At 40.1% G+C, this 12,175-nt stretch overlaps 1 protein-coding gene across 3 annotated transcripts in view; it reads right to left on the reverse strand.

Annotated features, from left to right (window-relative positions):
- The window catches only part of MYOF (myoferlin), a 119,403-nt gene that overhangs the window by 77,693 nt on the left and 29,535 nt on the right, over positions 1 to 12,175 (reverse strand). For 2 of the 3 annotated variants that reach the window (XM_014522619.2, XM_014522618.2), the window contains exons 6-11: positions 7,477 to 7,637; positions 7,084 to 7,212; positions 4,283 to 4,345; positions 4,145 to 4,195; positions 2,358 to 2,388; positions 1,417 to 1,532 (exon numbers count right to left, since the gene is read on the reverse strand). In XM_014522619.2, coding sequence (XP_014378105.1) covers positions 1,417 to 1,532; positions 2,358 to 2,388; positions 4,145 to 4,195; positions 4,283 to 4,345; positions 7,084 to 7,212; positions 7,477 to 7,637 — 551 coding nt within the window. Of the gene's footprint in view, positions 1 to 1,416; positions 1,534 to 2,357; positions 2,389 to 4,144; positions 4,196 to 4,282; positions 4,346 to 7,083; positions 7,213 to 7,476; positions 7,638 to 12,175 lie in introns of those variants that run through there. The other variant, XM_025210878.1, reaches the window with a different exon arrangement.

Raw genomic sequence — 12,175 nt, forward strand, 5'->3', positions numbered from 1 at the left:
GTTTATTAAAGAGGCCATCCTTAATGGACTGGCCGACGCCAACATCTTAAGGGATAGCCAGCACGGGTTTGTTGCGGGTAGGTCTTGCTCGACCAATCTCATTTCCTTTTATGACCAGGTGACCTATCACCTGGACAAGGGAGAGGAGATTGATATCATATATCTTGACTTCAAAAAAGCCTTCAATCTGGTATCCAATGATCACCTCTTGGCAAAACCGGCCAACTGTGGCCTCGGGTCCAACACGATCCACTGGCCAGGAAATTGGCTCCGTGGTCAGACCCAGAGGGTGGTGGTTGACGGAAGTCAATTGTCATGGTGCCCTGTGACCAGTGGGATTCCCCAAGGCTCTGTCCTTGGACCTATATTGTTCAACATCTTCATTAATGATGTGGACACTGGAGTCAGAAGTGGACTGGCCAAGTTCACTGATGATACCAAACACTGGAGTAAAGCATCCACACCTGAGGACAGGAGGGTGATCCAGGCTGACCTTGACAGGCTTAGGAAATGGGTGGATGAGAACCTGATGGTGTTTAACACCGAAAAATGCAAGGTTTTGTACCTTGTGAAGAAAAACCAGCAGCATCCCTATAGGCTCAGCAGTGCTACGCTGGCCAGCACTACGGATGAAAGGGACTTGGGGGTCATGACTGACCACAAGATGAACATGAGCCTTCAATGTGATGCTGTGGCTAGTAAAACGAGCAAAATGCTGGCTTGCATCCATAGATGCTTCTCAAGCAAATCCCAGGACGTCATTCTCCCGTTTTACTCGGCCGTGGTGAGGCCGCAGCTGGAGTACTGCGTCCAGTTTTGGGCCCCACAATTCAAAAAGGATGTGGTTCTAGAAGCTTGAGAGAGTCCAGAGAAGAGCCATGCACATGACCAGAGGTCAGGAAAACAGAACTTACGACGACAGGCTGAGAGCTATGGGTGATCTGGTGGCCACCTATAAGTTTATCAGGGGTGACCATCAGTATCTGGGGGAACGTTTGTTCACCAGAGCGCCCCAAGGGATGCCGAGGTCGAACAGTTATAAACTACTGCAAGACCATTTCAGGCTGGACATAAGAAAGAATTTCTCCACTGTCTGAGCCCCCAAGGTCTGCCATTGGAGGTGGTTCAAGCACCTACACTGAACGGCTTCAAGAGAAATTTGGATGTTTATCTTGCTGGGATCCTATGACCCCAGCTGACTTCCTGCCCCTTGGGCAGGGGGCTGAACTCGATGATCTTCTGAGGTCCCTTCCAGTCCTAATGTCTATGAAATCTATGAAAATAGGTTTAGTGCTAGGACCACATTTTCTAAAGTAACTAATGACTTTAGGTGCCTCAGCTCTTTGATGACTAACCTACCACTTCTCAAAGGGACTAGATCCTAGGAAGGGGGAGGGATCGACAAATGAAACATACTGGTGGCTCATCTCCTGCTCCCAGGACGAACAAGCTGACTTTCATATATCCCTTAGCTCCTGAGTTTGCATCTTCAGAATCACTCAGTAGAAGCCATTTCCTTATCACTGCATGGCCTAAAATGAAGGAAATAGCTTATCTTACACAAGAAATAGAAATACAAGCAGTATAAGCAAGGTCAACTGTCCCAAAGCAGAACATTTACAATAATTGCATATTAAAAAAAAAATTCTTCCTGATCTAGAAATATTTCAGTATTTTTACCCAAAACAAGAAATGCAACAGTGTTAAAAAGCTAAGTGACATAATTCAGGGGTATTATCTGCTTCCAATTTTTTTACATTCTAATGCTATGAATGAATTACAGCAGAATTAAAAATCTTTTGGAAATAAAGAGAAGGCTGAGGCGGGATCTAGTGGCCTGTTACAAACTAGTCAGGGGGGACCAGCAGGCATTGGGGGAGTCCCTGTAACCCCAAGCACTACCAGGAATGACTAGAAATAACGGTCACAAGCTGGCAGAGGGTAGATTTAGACTAGACATCAGGAGGCGCTACTTCACAGTCATGGCGGCTAGGATCTGGAACCAACTTCCAAGAGAAGTGGTGCTGGCTCCTATCCTGGGGGTCTTTAAGGGGAAGCTGGATGAACACCTTGCTGGGGTCGTTTGACTCCAGTGCTCTTTCCTGCCAGGGCAGGAAGTCGGACTTGATTATCTGTCAAGGTCCCTTCTGACCCTACAAACTATGAAACTATGAATGTAATCTACCTGTGCTGCACTTGTTTGAGGACCACTGAGATGAGTTAAATTTTGGTGCCTTTTTTGATTAATATCTATCTAACCCATCTGTCTCAATGAAACACAGTGAAAGTCACAGCCCTTTTAATTAGTCTTCAACTAGGCAAGAGTGTGAACTCAGGCTCTGAGGTCATTTAATTACCATCCTCATCATAAACATAGCCAATGTCAATCTGAAATAAAGATTACAATATTATCTCCTAAAAAGCAGCAAAATACAGTCACAAAAAATATTCTTTTTTTTTTTCATTTGCAGAGTAAGGCCTAATTTCTCTCTGGTTTTCTGAAGTGTTACCATATTGTTTCTATAGCAAAGAAATATAAACACTGTATGACATACTCCTGTGACCATTAGTAAGGGAACAGAAAAAACACCTTCCATTTAGCAGTACAGGATTTTGAGTGGGTGGTAGGAAATGCAACAGTCATGGTGAAGAGAAGATAAGAGAACATGCATAGCTAAATAAGGGTAGTGGCTATCCCCTTCTCCTTTCCACACCAGCTCTATATCTTCCTCAAAAGATGGCAAGGGGACTGATTTGCAAAATATGCTGAGTGACATCCTTGAAAGTGGGTGGAGAATGAGCAGTGAGAGCCAATATTAGCAAGAAGGTATGAAGGAGACCGATTAATTTAGAAAAGGACTCCTTCCTCCTTCAAGAACAAAGCAGTTACTTAGATACTGAAGCTAAAAGAGCCCAGACTGATTTAATTTATCCCATCAGCATGTACTGCATTCAAGAAGTGGTGTATGGTGTAGAAAATCTACTTCAAAGTAACACTGATTTGGGGATATGATAGGAAAGGAATTTAACCAATAGGAATTACAAGTGTTGTTTGATTTTTTTTCTACATTGTTTTGGGTATAAATATCTCTATCCACAGATACCATAAATTCCTAAATACCGTATTCACAAATATTGGCAGATATAAATAACTGTCATAGTTATGTTGAAATCAATGAAGCCACGGAAATTTACACTGGCTGAGAGTTTTTCTTTTAATCTCTCTTTTTACTAAAAAGACCTTTTGAAACAAAAGAACACTTTTCTGTGTAATTTGAACTTGTGCCTCTCAGGATGCAAAACACAATACTGCTCTGAGCCAATAGCAGTTACAGCAAATTTTTCTTCAAAATTTAGGTAATCTAGAGCAGCTGACAATAATCTTCTGCACCAGTTATTTTACCCTTTGGAGATTGATTCATTTTTCTTTTCTTGGCTGGCACAGATTTATAGGGTGTGAGTTAACCACTCAGAATGGCACTGGGGAAGATTTATTTTATTTATTCATTAGATGTATATGCTGCCCTTCCCAAAAAAAAAAACTCAGGGAAACTTACAATAAAAGACAAACTAATTAGTGAATGAAATTGATGCAAGGCATAAATATATTTATTCTGAAAAGCGACTATGTAAAATTGGCACTATACTACTTAACAGATCTGTTCCTTGCTTAATCAGTCACACTTCATGACTTCAATAATAAGTTTCTTTTTCTGTTGTTTTTTTAATACTATTTCTACTCTACAGTTGGCACTGTAGAGCCAGCACAGATAAGAAAACTCACTCAATAAAGTCAAATAAAATTATTCTATACATTATTCTATATATAATTATTATAGCTAAAGGCAGAATTATAACTACTGAAAATTAAGTTACTTGGTACATATAACAGATATGACTTTCATGAATAACAGCAATTAAAATATAATTTTCAACTCAAACAATAGTACTGTCTACCTCAACATTACTGGTAAGAGCAAATGCTCTGAAGCATTAAAAGCAAAACAGTACCAAGGGCATTTTCTGTTCTGTTCCATATATGGTATGTAAGAACACTATTAAAGCAGTGATTTTAAATAATTTCTCAGATCTTCCTTTAAGTCACTAGTTTAGGCAGGGTATGGGAATCTGCTCATTTACTCACCTTAAATTCTCCCATTAGACAGTCTGCTCGTAAAGAGTAAGAATCATACACCTAAAATGGAAGAACAGGAATGATACCTTTCCTAGTCTTTATGCAGGAATGTCCTGACTGTTTCTAGCATGTGTTATTTCTCCTTACCCGAATGCTTATTGTTTCATCAAGCAGCTCTAATGGGGTCATGTGGACGTTGTAGAAAAACATCTGTTACAACAAAAATAATTCAGAATGTCAACTTCATGATTAACAGTTACATACAAAATGCAAAAAAAAAATAGTAGCATGTAGCGACCTAAAAGTTGCTAAAAGTACTGGATGGACAACTTTAGAAGTTGTTTTTTATTCACTAAAAGTACTGGATGGACAACTTCAGAGGTTGTTTTTTAATCACTAAAAGTACTGGATGGACAACTTCACAGGTTAAAATCCACTGTTTACCAGAGAACAGGTATAGAAATGTGCAGTTGTGCTACAAGCTTCCAAGCACTGTCCTGCCCTTCAGGAGCTGAGGGCAGTTTTGCCTTCATTACCTAATTGATCTTTGGCCTCTGTGTCTCTGCTGTAGTTGTCAACAAGTCCCCAGATAGTCCTACCTGTGAAGGTAGTTTTAGCAATCTACACAGTCAGAATTTATGCCTGCTCCCACAGGAATAAAACACAGATTGTTTTGGTAGCAGGAGGCTCTGGAGTACTTTGTTTATTTATGAAATATGCTTAACCAAAACCCACCACATTTGATCTTCCAGCTCAGCACATTATCCAAGAGGTGGGGGAGGATCCCCAGAACTACACTATTTCACCTTAGCCTGCTCCCTGATGTTAAAGCTGACCAGGAAATGATTCAGATCCCAGTGCAACCAGCTTCATTTCATTTCCTGTATACACTGCCAAAACATTACCTATGCCAAAAGCTGTAATGTAATAAGGGTTATACAAAGCACACCACCTGGGGCTTCAACTGTGCTGGCGGGGGTGGCTTTCTTCTTCAGAAAGAAAGAAGTTGGTTCTTTCTGATGTTTTGACTCCTTTATTCCATAAGAATTGTGCAAGACAGACTGGGGCTTTCATTTTCACATTATATGGAAACAAAAATGAATGCCTCACATGTCATTATAAAAATCATAAGTAAGTAAGACTGCAGGGGTTACCATGATCATCTAGCCTGTCCTCCTGTAGAGTAGAAGGATATCTATTCTTGTTTTAAAAACTGCAAGCACTGGCATGTCCACCACCTCCCCTAATTTGTTCCAATGTTTAATTGGCCTAGGCTAGAATTTGTGTCATGAACTTGAATAATTGCGACCCCAATCTACTGGCTTTTGTTATACCTTTATTTGCAAGGGTGAAAGCTGAACCTTGTTGCCTCCACTAGTATATATCTTTTTTCATGTAAGCAGCATACAGTGCTTACATCATCTCTCTCAAAAATCACTTCAATAAACTTCTCAAACTTTTCATGATACGGTTTATCTTGCAGCTTTTGGATCATTTTTCTGCCCCTCCCTTGATTTTTCTCTAGAATTTCCTCATCCTTCTTGAACTGCAGATACCAGAACTAGACATAGAATTCTAGTTTTAATCTTACAAGTGCTGTAGAAAGAGGCAGGATTGTATCTTTACTTCTATTTGATAGTCTCCTTTTTATATAACCAAAGATGTAATAAGTCTTTTTAATGACAGTATTGTGCTGAAACTTATGCTTTGACAATTTTCTACAATGAGCTCCAAATACTTTTCCAAGTTACTGATTTCTTATTGGCTTAGGCAAATGTTAATTTTATCCTGCTTTATCTGCTATTTTAAAGTGACAAAAAGCCTGTGGCCACACATTTAGACTTTTTTTGTCCCGCTAAAAAATGACAGATCTGGACCCAAATTGTGGATCTCCAACAAAAAAGTTGCTGTTTAAAACAACAATTTTGTCACAAGAAAGTTTTCCAAGAAAAAATGAATGTGTGGACAGGTATTCCACCACTTACCCATAGTTCCCTGCTCTCCCTGTCCCCTCCAAGGAAGAGGGAAAGTGGTTGGATCCTTGATAGTCCACCCAGCAGCAAACTGGTTAGGGTACCCAGTGGGCTGGGACCAGGCAGAAGTTGCTTCTGTCCTAACCCAGGAACAGCCCCTTTTCCGAAGGGACAGGGGGCAGTAGGAAGAGGTGTCCCCCACCCCACAGGAAGGGCAGGGGGAAGTGGTAGGGCTGATGCGGGGGTGGGGGGGAAGGTCTGCGCCACTGGGTGGCAAGGGTGAAAGCATTCCATGTCAGCAATGGCAGCAGTGACTGATTAGGGGGTGCAGACACCCCTTTGGCTCTTGCCGCCATTTGCAGGGAACACTCTCATCTTTGCCTCCATGTAAACAGTGGCAGCAGGGGCTCATCAAGGGGCACAGAACCCTAACCAGCACCTGATGCTATGGGGGATTTCCCAGCAGTTCCCTCACCCCTTTGATGGGGCCTTTCTAAATGGCAGTGGCAGGGGTTGATCAGGAGGCAGAGACTTGAAATGTTAAAGGGCTCCCATGATGACCAGAAGCTGGGAACTTTAAAGTGTTCCCAGGCAGCACAGGACCAGTGTGGGCCAGCTCTTAGGCTGCCTGGGAGCCAGGAACTTTAAAGGGCTTGCAGGAAGCCCCAAACCAGGGAAGGTTGCCACAATGGCAGTCTCTGGTCTTAACCAGCTGTTGCCACAGTACCTCCTTCTTGAGTCAGAATAGTGACAATATAGATATTTGCTAAGCCAAAAAAAAGAAAAAAAAAGAACCAGTGTTCAAAATTAGTCTCTTTGTTTGATTGCCCCCCTAACTCTTGCTTTTCCTAAGTTTGTCAACTATAAAGTAAATTGTGATGTGGTGTTTTATAATGTGGTATCACAGAATTGTGTTAACTTGACAAGCCAGCTAATTCTCAGATAGAATGAAGTATGTGTTCTCAAAATACTCACCTCATCAAAATATGGATTGTTCCCTCTTTTGATTCTCGTCCGATGCGTCTGACCACAAACATGAACTTTGACTACTGGTTTTATGTTATTTCCAGACAACTGGCGACCTTCAATGACCCTAACACGAATCTGAAAAAAGTAAGTACACACAGCCTGAGGCAAATGATGTCTATGTGGTGTGTGGTCATTTTAATGTCAATAGTATTTTTCCTATACTCTTTTACACCAAAGAAAATTAATCAACACTAAGGTAGCTGGCAGATTTAGAGTATGTGGTCATTTCAAACCTCCTTTTCATTTGTGTGACATTCAGGTTTTCCTGAAAATACCTAGAGCAAATTATGCCAAGCTCTGCAGAAAAAAAGCAAAGTACAGTATTTGGAACTCTGCTACCTGAAAGTCTTGTGGTTTGTTTGAAAGGATTCTCCGACTTTTCTTTCCTTTAGCGATGCGCCGAGCAAGCTGGGCTTCCTTTGTGCCACTTGGAACTGCTGGGGCAATTCCACCAGCTGTGCCATCCACTTCATCCTCATAACCTCTATCTTCTTCTCCCTCTAATACAAGGAAAAAAACAGCACAATTAGTAAACAAATACCACAGGAGAATGTCAACATTCCCAGAATAAAATTATGAAGTCAAAGACTTGCATGTAAAGTATATTAATACTACTTTCATTATAATAAAAAAATCTAGCCATTGTGTCACTTTTTAACTTAAAAGCTAGAGGAGCTGGATTACCTGTAGCTAATTTATATTTAAAATGCTCTCCTCCAAGATAGAGAATATCTAAGAATCCTCATGCAATCTCTCAAATGCTTGTAGCTGCTGTAAAAGATTACTTCACATCCACAGGGCAGGAACCAGACCTACCTGAGTTGAAGCTAATTTTGCTAGGAGTAGGTTGGGTTCTGGCATAGTAGTGTTTTAATATCAAGGAACTGGTGTAAATAAAGGCAAAAACCTTTGGGTAACCCTATTTAACAGTGGAGATTAGCACCTTCGTGTTTATATGTAAATTGAAATTTTGCAGGTGCCCCAATAAAGTTTATGTTTTGAATCAGGGAAAGTTTCTATACAAATTAGTTAATCTGATAATGTGCACCACTGTCATACAATAATATCTCACTATTGCAAAACAGGTCTACAAAATGTCAAACTACAAAAAATCATCTCCCATGATATTGTTAACTTCTTTTGGTAATTAAAGAATAATTCTTGCTGAAAGATTTAAAGGAGGAATGGAATAGTCTAGTTGGCGTTAAACAGTTACAAAACTGGAGACAGAGGATAAAGGTAGTAGGATATAATTAAGACTTTTACAGTTCATAAACAATGACACAATTTGTGGGTTTTTTTAAAAGAACCTCAAACTCTGTAACCAATATATTGTGCAGCCAAGAAAATGCTTTGTAATCCCAAAGTGTGTACCATAATTTCCCCTTAATCCTCCCATTTGAAATGAGGTGATACTGAATTATTTAAATACCTTGTTCCTGCATAGAACAACATCTGACTGTAAAGACCCAAGAGTTCTGCATATAGGGTAGCTCAGTTGGTGGGATCTGTAACTTTATTATCTGGAGATGGGGCTTATGGAAGCCTGGAATTCATTTTGATGTAGGAAGATAGACATTATAGGGCCAGTAGAAGAGGGCAGGCTGAAAGTGTTGGTACCTATGGTTGCCTGTACACATCATGCTCAGGGGTGGAAGGGCTACTTTGATTAGAGAGGCTCCCAGACAGCCACGCCAATTAAAACAGCTCACCATCACATGTATTAAGCCCTCATGCATTTCAAAATGGCAGTGGGATGCTCTATCTAAAGCTCATTTGACAAGGTTTAGATAAAGCGCCCCTGCAGCCATTTTGAAATGTGTGGGGGCTTAATACACATGGCAGTGAGGTGACGGTGGAGTATTCTAAGTAGAACCCATGTGTTCTAATTAGAACGTGAATGAGCACATCTTCAGACAACCTACTGCTCCGGGTAAACTGGGCTGAAGCATAGGGATACAAATAAACTTTAGGGAAGCTGATTTTATGTTTTCTGGCTTTGTGAATTATCTTCTATTGAACTCTTAGTTTGTCAATATGCGGTGATGATGAACAAAATCAATCAATCAAGTCCCTAATGATCTTAGTTGGAAGTATTCCTAGATACAAGGATGAAGTGCTATATACTGTATTAATCTATACATTTCAACAGCATGCAGTTAGCAGCTGTGTCACAATCCCTCTCCTACAATGGCCATGTAATTTACTGGTTAGGCAGCCCCATTTATAACTTTATTTTTATTTTGAAAGTGCACTGTAATAGTCAATGTGAGAGGTGGCTTACGGAGTCATGGGAAATGACCTGAATATGAAACAATTAACTAACATTTTGCTGGAAACTTGTGGCATTGAAATAACTGGAGTTACTGCATATTCTTAGAATTGTCATGTGTCATTCCAGAAATAAAGGCATTTAGTTGCATTTTCTAATATCTAGCTATCTAAGATAATCATCTATGTGAGATATTTATTGACATTGAGCTAGCTGTTTTATGATTTAAGTCAATCTTTACATCACCATATTTCGAATTATAGAAATGTAACCAAAGTCTTTTGTAATAGTCTTCCTCTCCCTGCCATGCAAGGCAGAAACCCCCATTGACTTCAGTGAAACTAATATTTCACCCCAGGAGTCCATAATTTTAATTTTGTTCCTGTTATGCTCTGCCAACAGATATCAGCCTGATTTTTTTTACTATACTGCCATTGCAAGATTAAAGGTGACACGTCACTAGAGGCAAACTGGAGAAACGGGTTTTTGTAACCACGTGGAAAGGTTACGCCTTTGACTTTACATATATTTCTAACATAGAACATCCTCCTCTCTCACCACTGCATTAAATCTCCATAAGCCATTGCAGGCTACACTATGAGCTGTCTGTGATATAACAGTTTGAGTTCAGTGACACCAAGAGTTCAAAATCTAGGAGAGGCTTCAAACAACAGCATTATGCTGCACACCACAGTGGAGCAGTTAGCCTCAGGCACAAACAAGCTTTGAAACTGCATGCCCAGCTCAACCAATACAAAACTTGACAAGACTTGCACAGTACTGGGCAGCCTCAGAAGGAAAGGTGTAGGGCAATGCATGCAGAGGAAATGGAAGGCTGGTACCCTTTTCCTTTGAGGGCTCTCTGCCTCTCTGCCTCATATTGGCCACAAAAAGTGACACAGGAGGTGACTGGCCCCTCATTGGCCCTTTTCTAATTAACTTAAAACTTTGGCTGGGAATTTGGAATCCCTCTTTGCAACCAATATGAAAAACAAATACTGTTAATACTAGTTAAAAGAGCATAATTGATAATTCAGACCAAATTATACCCAGAGATCTGAAAATAGTCTGAAAACATCCTTTATGTTTATTTACTTTTAATATTAAAATATGCAGCATTCTTAAATTTTATGCTTCCTGATGAAACTAACAGCTCATGAAAATCAACTTCTGAGAACTAGTCCAAAACTAGCTGCAAATTAGGGTAAGGTTAGGTGGAATATTTGCTATTTCACATAACCTTTTCAATAACCATGGATAGGCAATTAATGGATCAGCCCCAACCAATCTGCATAGCAATGAATTCCCCAGTCCTGCCTCCTCACTTTGTAGTTTCCCAGGCACAAAAAGACACCTTGCATAATCTTATATGGTAAATGACACATACCAAGCAGGTGTGTGGGGCTGCTATATGACTCTCCTAAATCCTGCTGTTCCTTTGAACAGCAGAACCACAAATATACTGTTCCCAATGGGACCCCTGCACTTGCAAAGGTAAGAGAGAATATATGCCAGAATGAACAGCTTCAGCTATTGAATGTGTTGTTTCCATTTCCAGACCTCTTGTATCTTGGGCTGAAGTTTCTAATAAACCTGGTTCCTTTTATGTAACCTAAGGCACCTCAATTCATGGAAACATTTCATACTGCAGAAGGCACACATTTCTGCCAGGGCCATGTCACTCTCCTCCATACCAGCTTTGGCACTGGAATACCAGTTATAAAGGAACTATTATCTGTGGACACTGGCTGTAATGGACAGAGATAATGTAAGAGTAACCAGTTTCAGCTCTTCAGTGAAATGAGAATCATACAGATGGAACAAAATGAAACTCACAGTGCTCTACATTTTCACTGCTTCTGTAATGATGACACTACACAAATTACATCTTGCTTCAGTTTCAAAGGGTACTGTATATATTTCAGTGAAGAATCAGTTAGACCCCATTTGTTCAGCTTTTATATAAACACAAACTTGCACTAACACACAGAAGTTAACTAGTGAAGTGCAGGAAGATAAAATATAAACATAATAAATTATGCTGAAGAGGTTACTCGAGATAAGCAAAGTAAATGTATCTACAGAAGGCATGAATACTTGGGAAGAGTTTAACCAGAAACCAAGCACATCCTCTATGAAGCAATGCTAAATCATGTATATTTTTATTGTTTTGTTGCCAAACAAAATATAAATTAATACAATGCCAGGTAATTTCATTAATGTTAAAAACACCATTAAAACACCACCTTTCAATAGCAGGCAGTACTTGAGAAAATATTCCCTGGTAGATTACACGATTTATCACATTAGTTGGATTTGGCACTTAACATAAAGTATAACACATAACAGTATCTTCCAGTTAGTAACTAGGTCCTATTTTCACTTTATACTGTACACCTAAATGGCACTCCCTCAGCCACACAAGTGCTGTTTTTGATACTCTGTAAAGTTTATGATTCTGTTTCAGGTGCAAAGGTGTCTATATGGCTACTGAATTTGCTCAACAGGATTGCACACTGGCCAGGCAGGTATAGTATCCATGCAGTGTTGTATGCATGCCCAGTTACTTCTGCGAGGCTGGGTAAATCCCAGAATTAGAGATGGGCAAAACCTGTCCAATATTCACTCAATAAAATGGATGGAGAGCAGCAGGGAAGTTTCTATCCCATGGGGAGTAGAGGTCCAGGCCAGAATACGTGGCTCCTCCCCCCAAAGCAACATCTACCTCACTGAGCCACACACTTTCTGGCTTGTTCTCTTTCCCTT

The sequence above is a fragment of the Alligator sinensis genome, unplaced genomic scaffold (genome assembly GCF_000455745.1).
Source record: "Alligator sinensis unplaced genomic scaffold, ASM45574v1 scaffold472_2, whole genome shotgun sequence".
Taxonomy (NCBI): domain Eukaryota; kingdom Metazoa; phylum Chordata; order Crocodylia; family Alligatoridae; genus Alligator; species Alligator sinensis.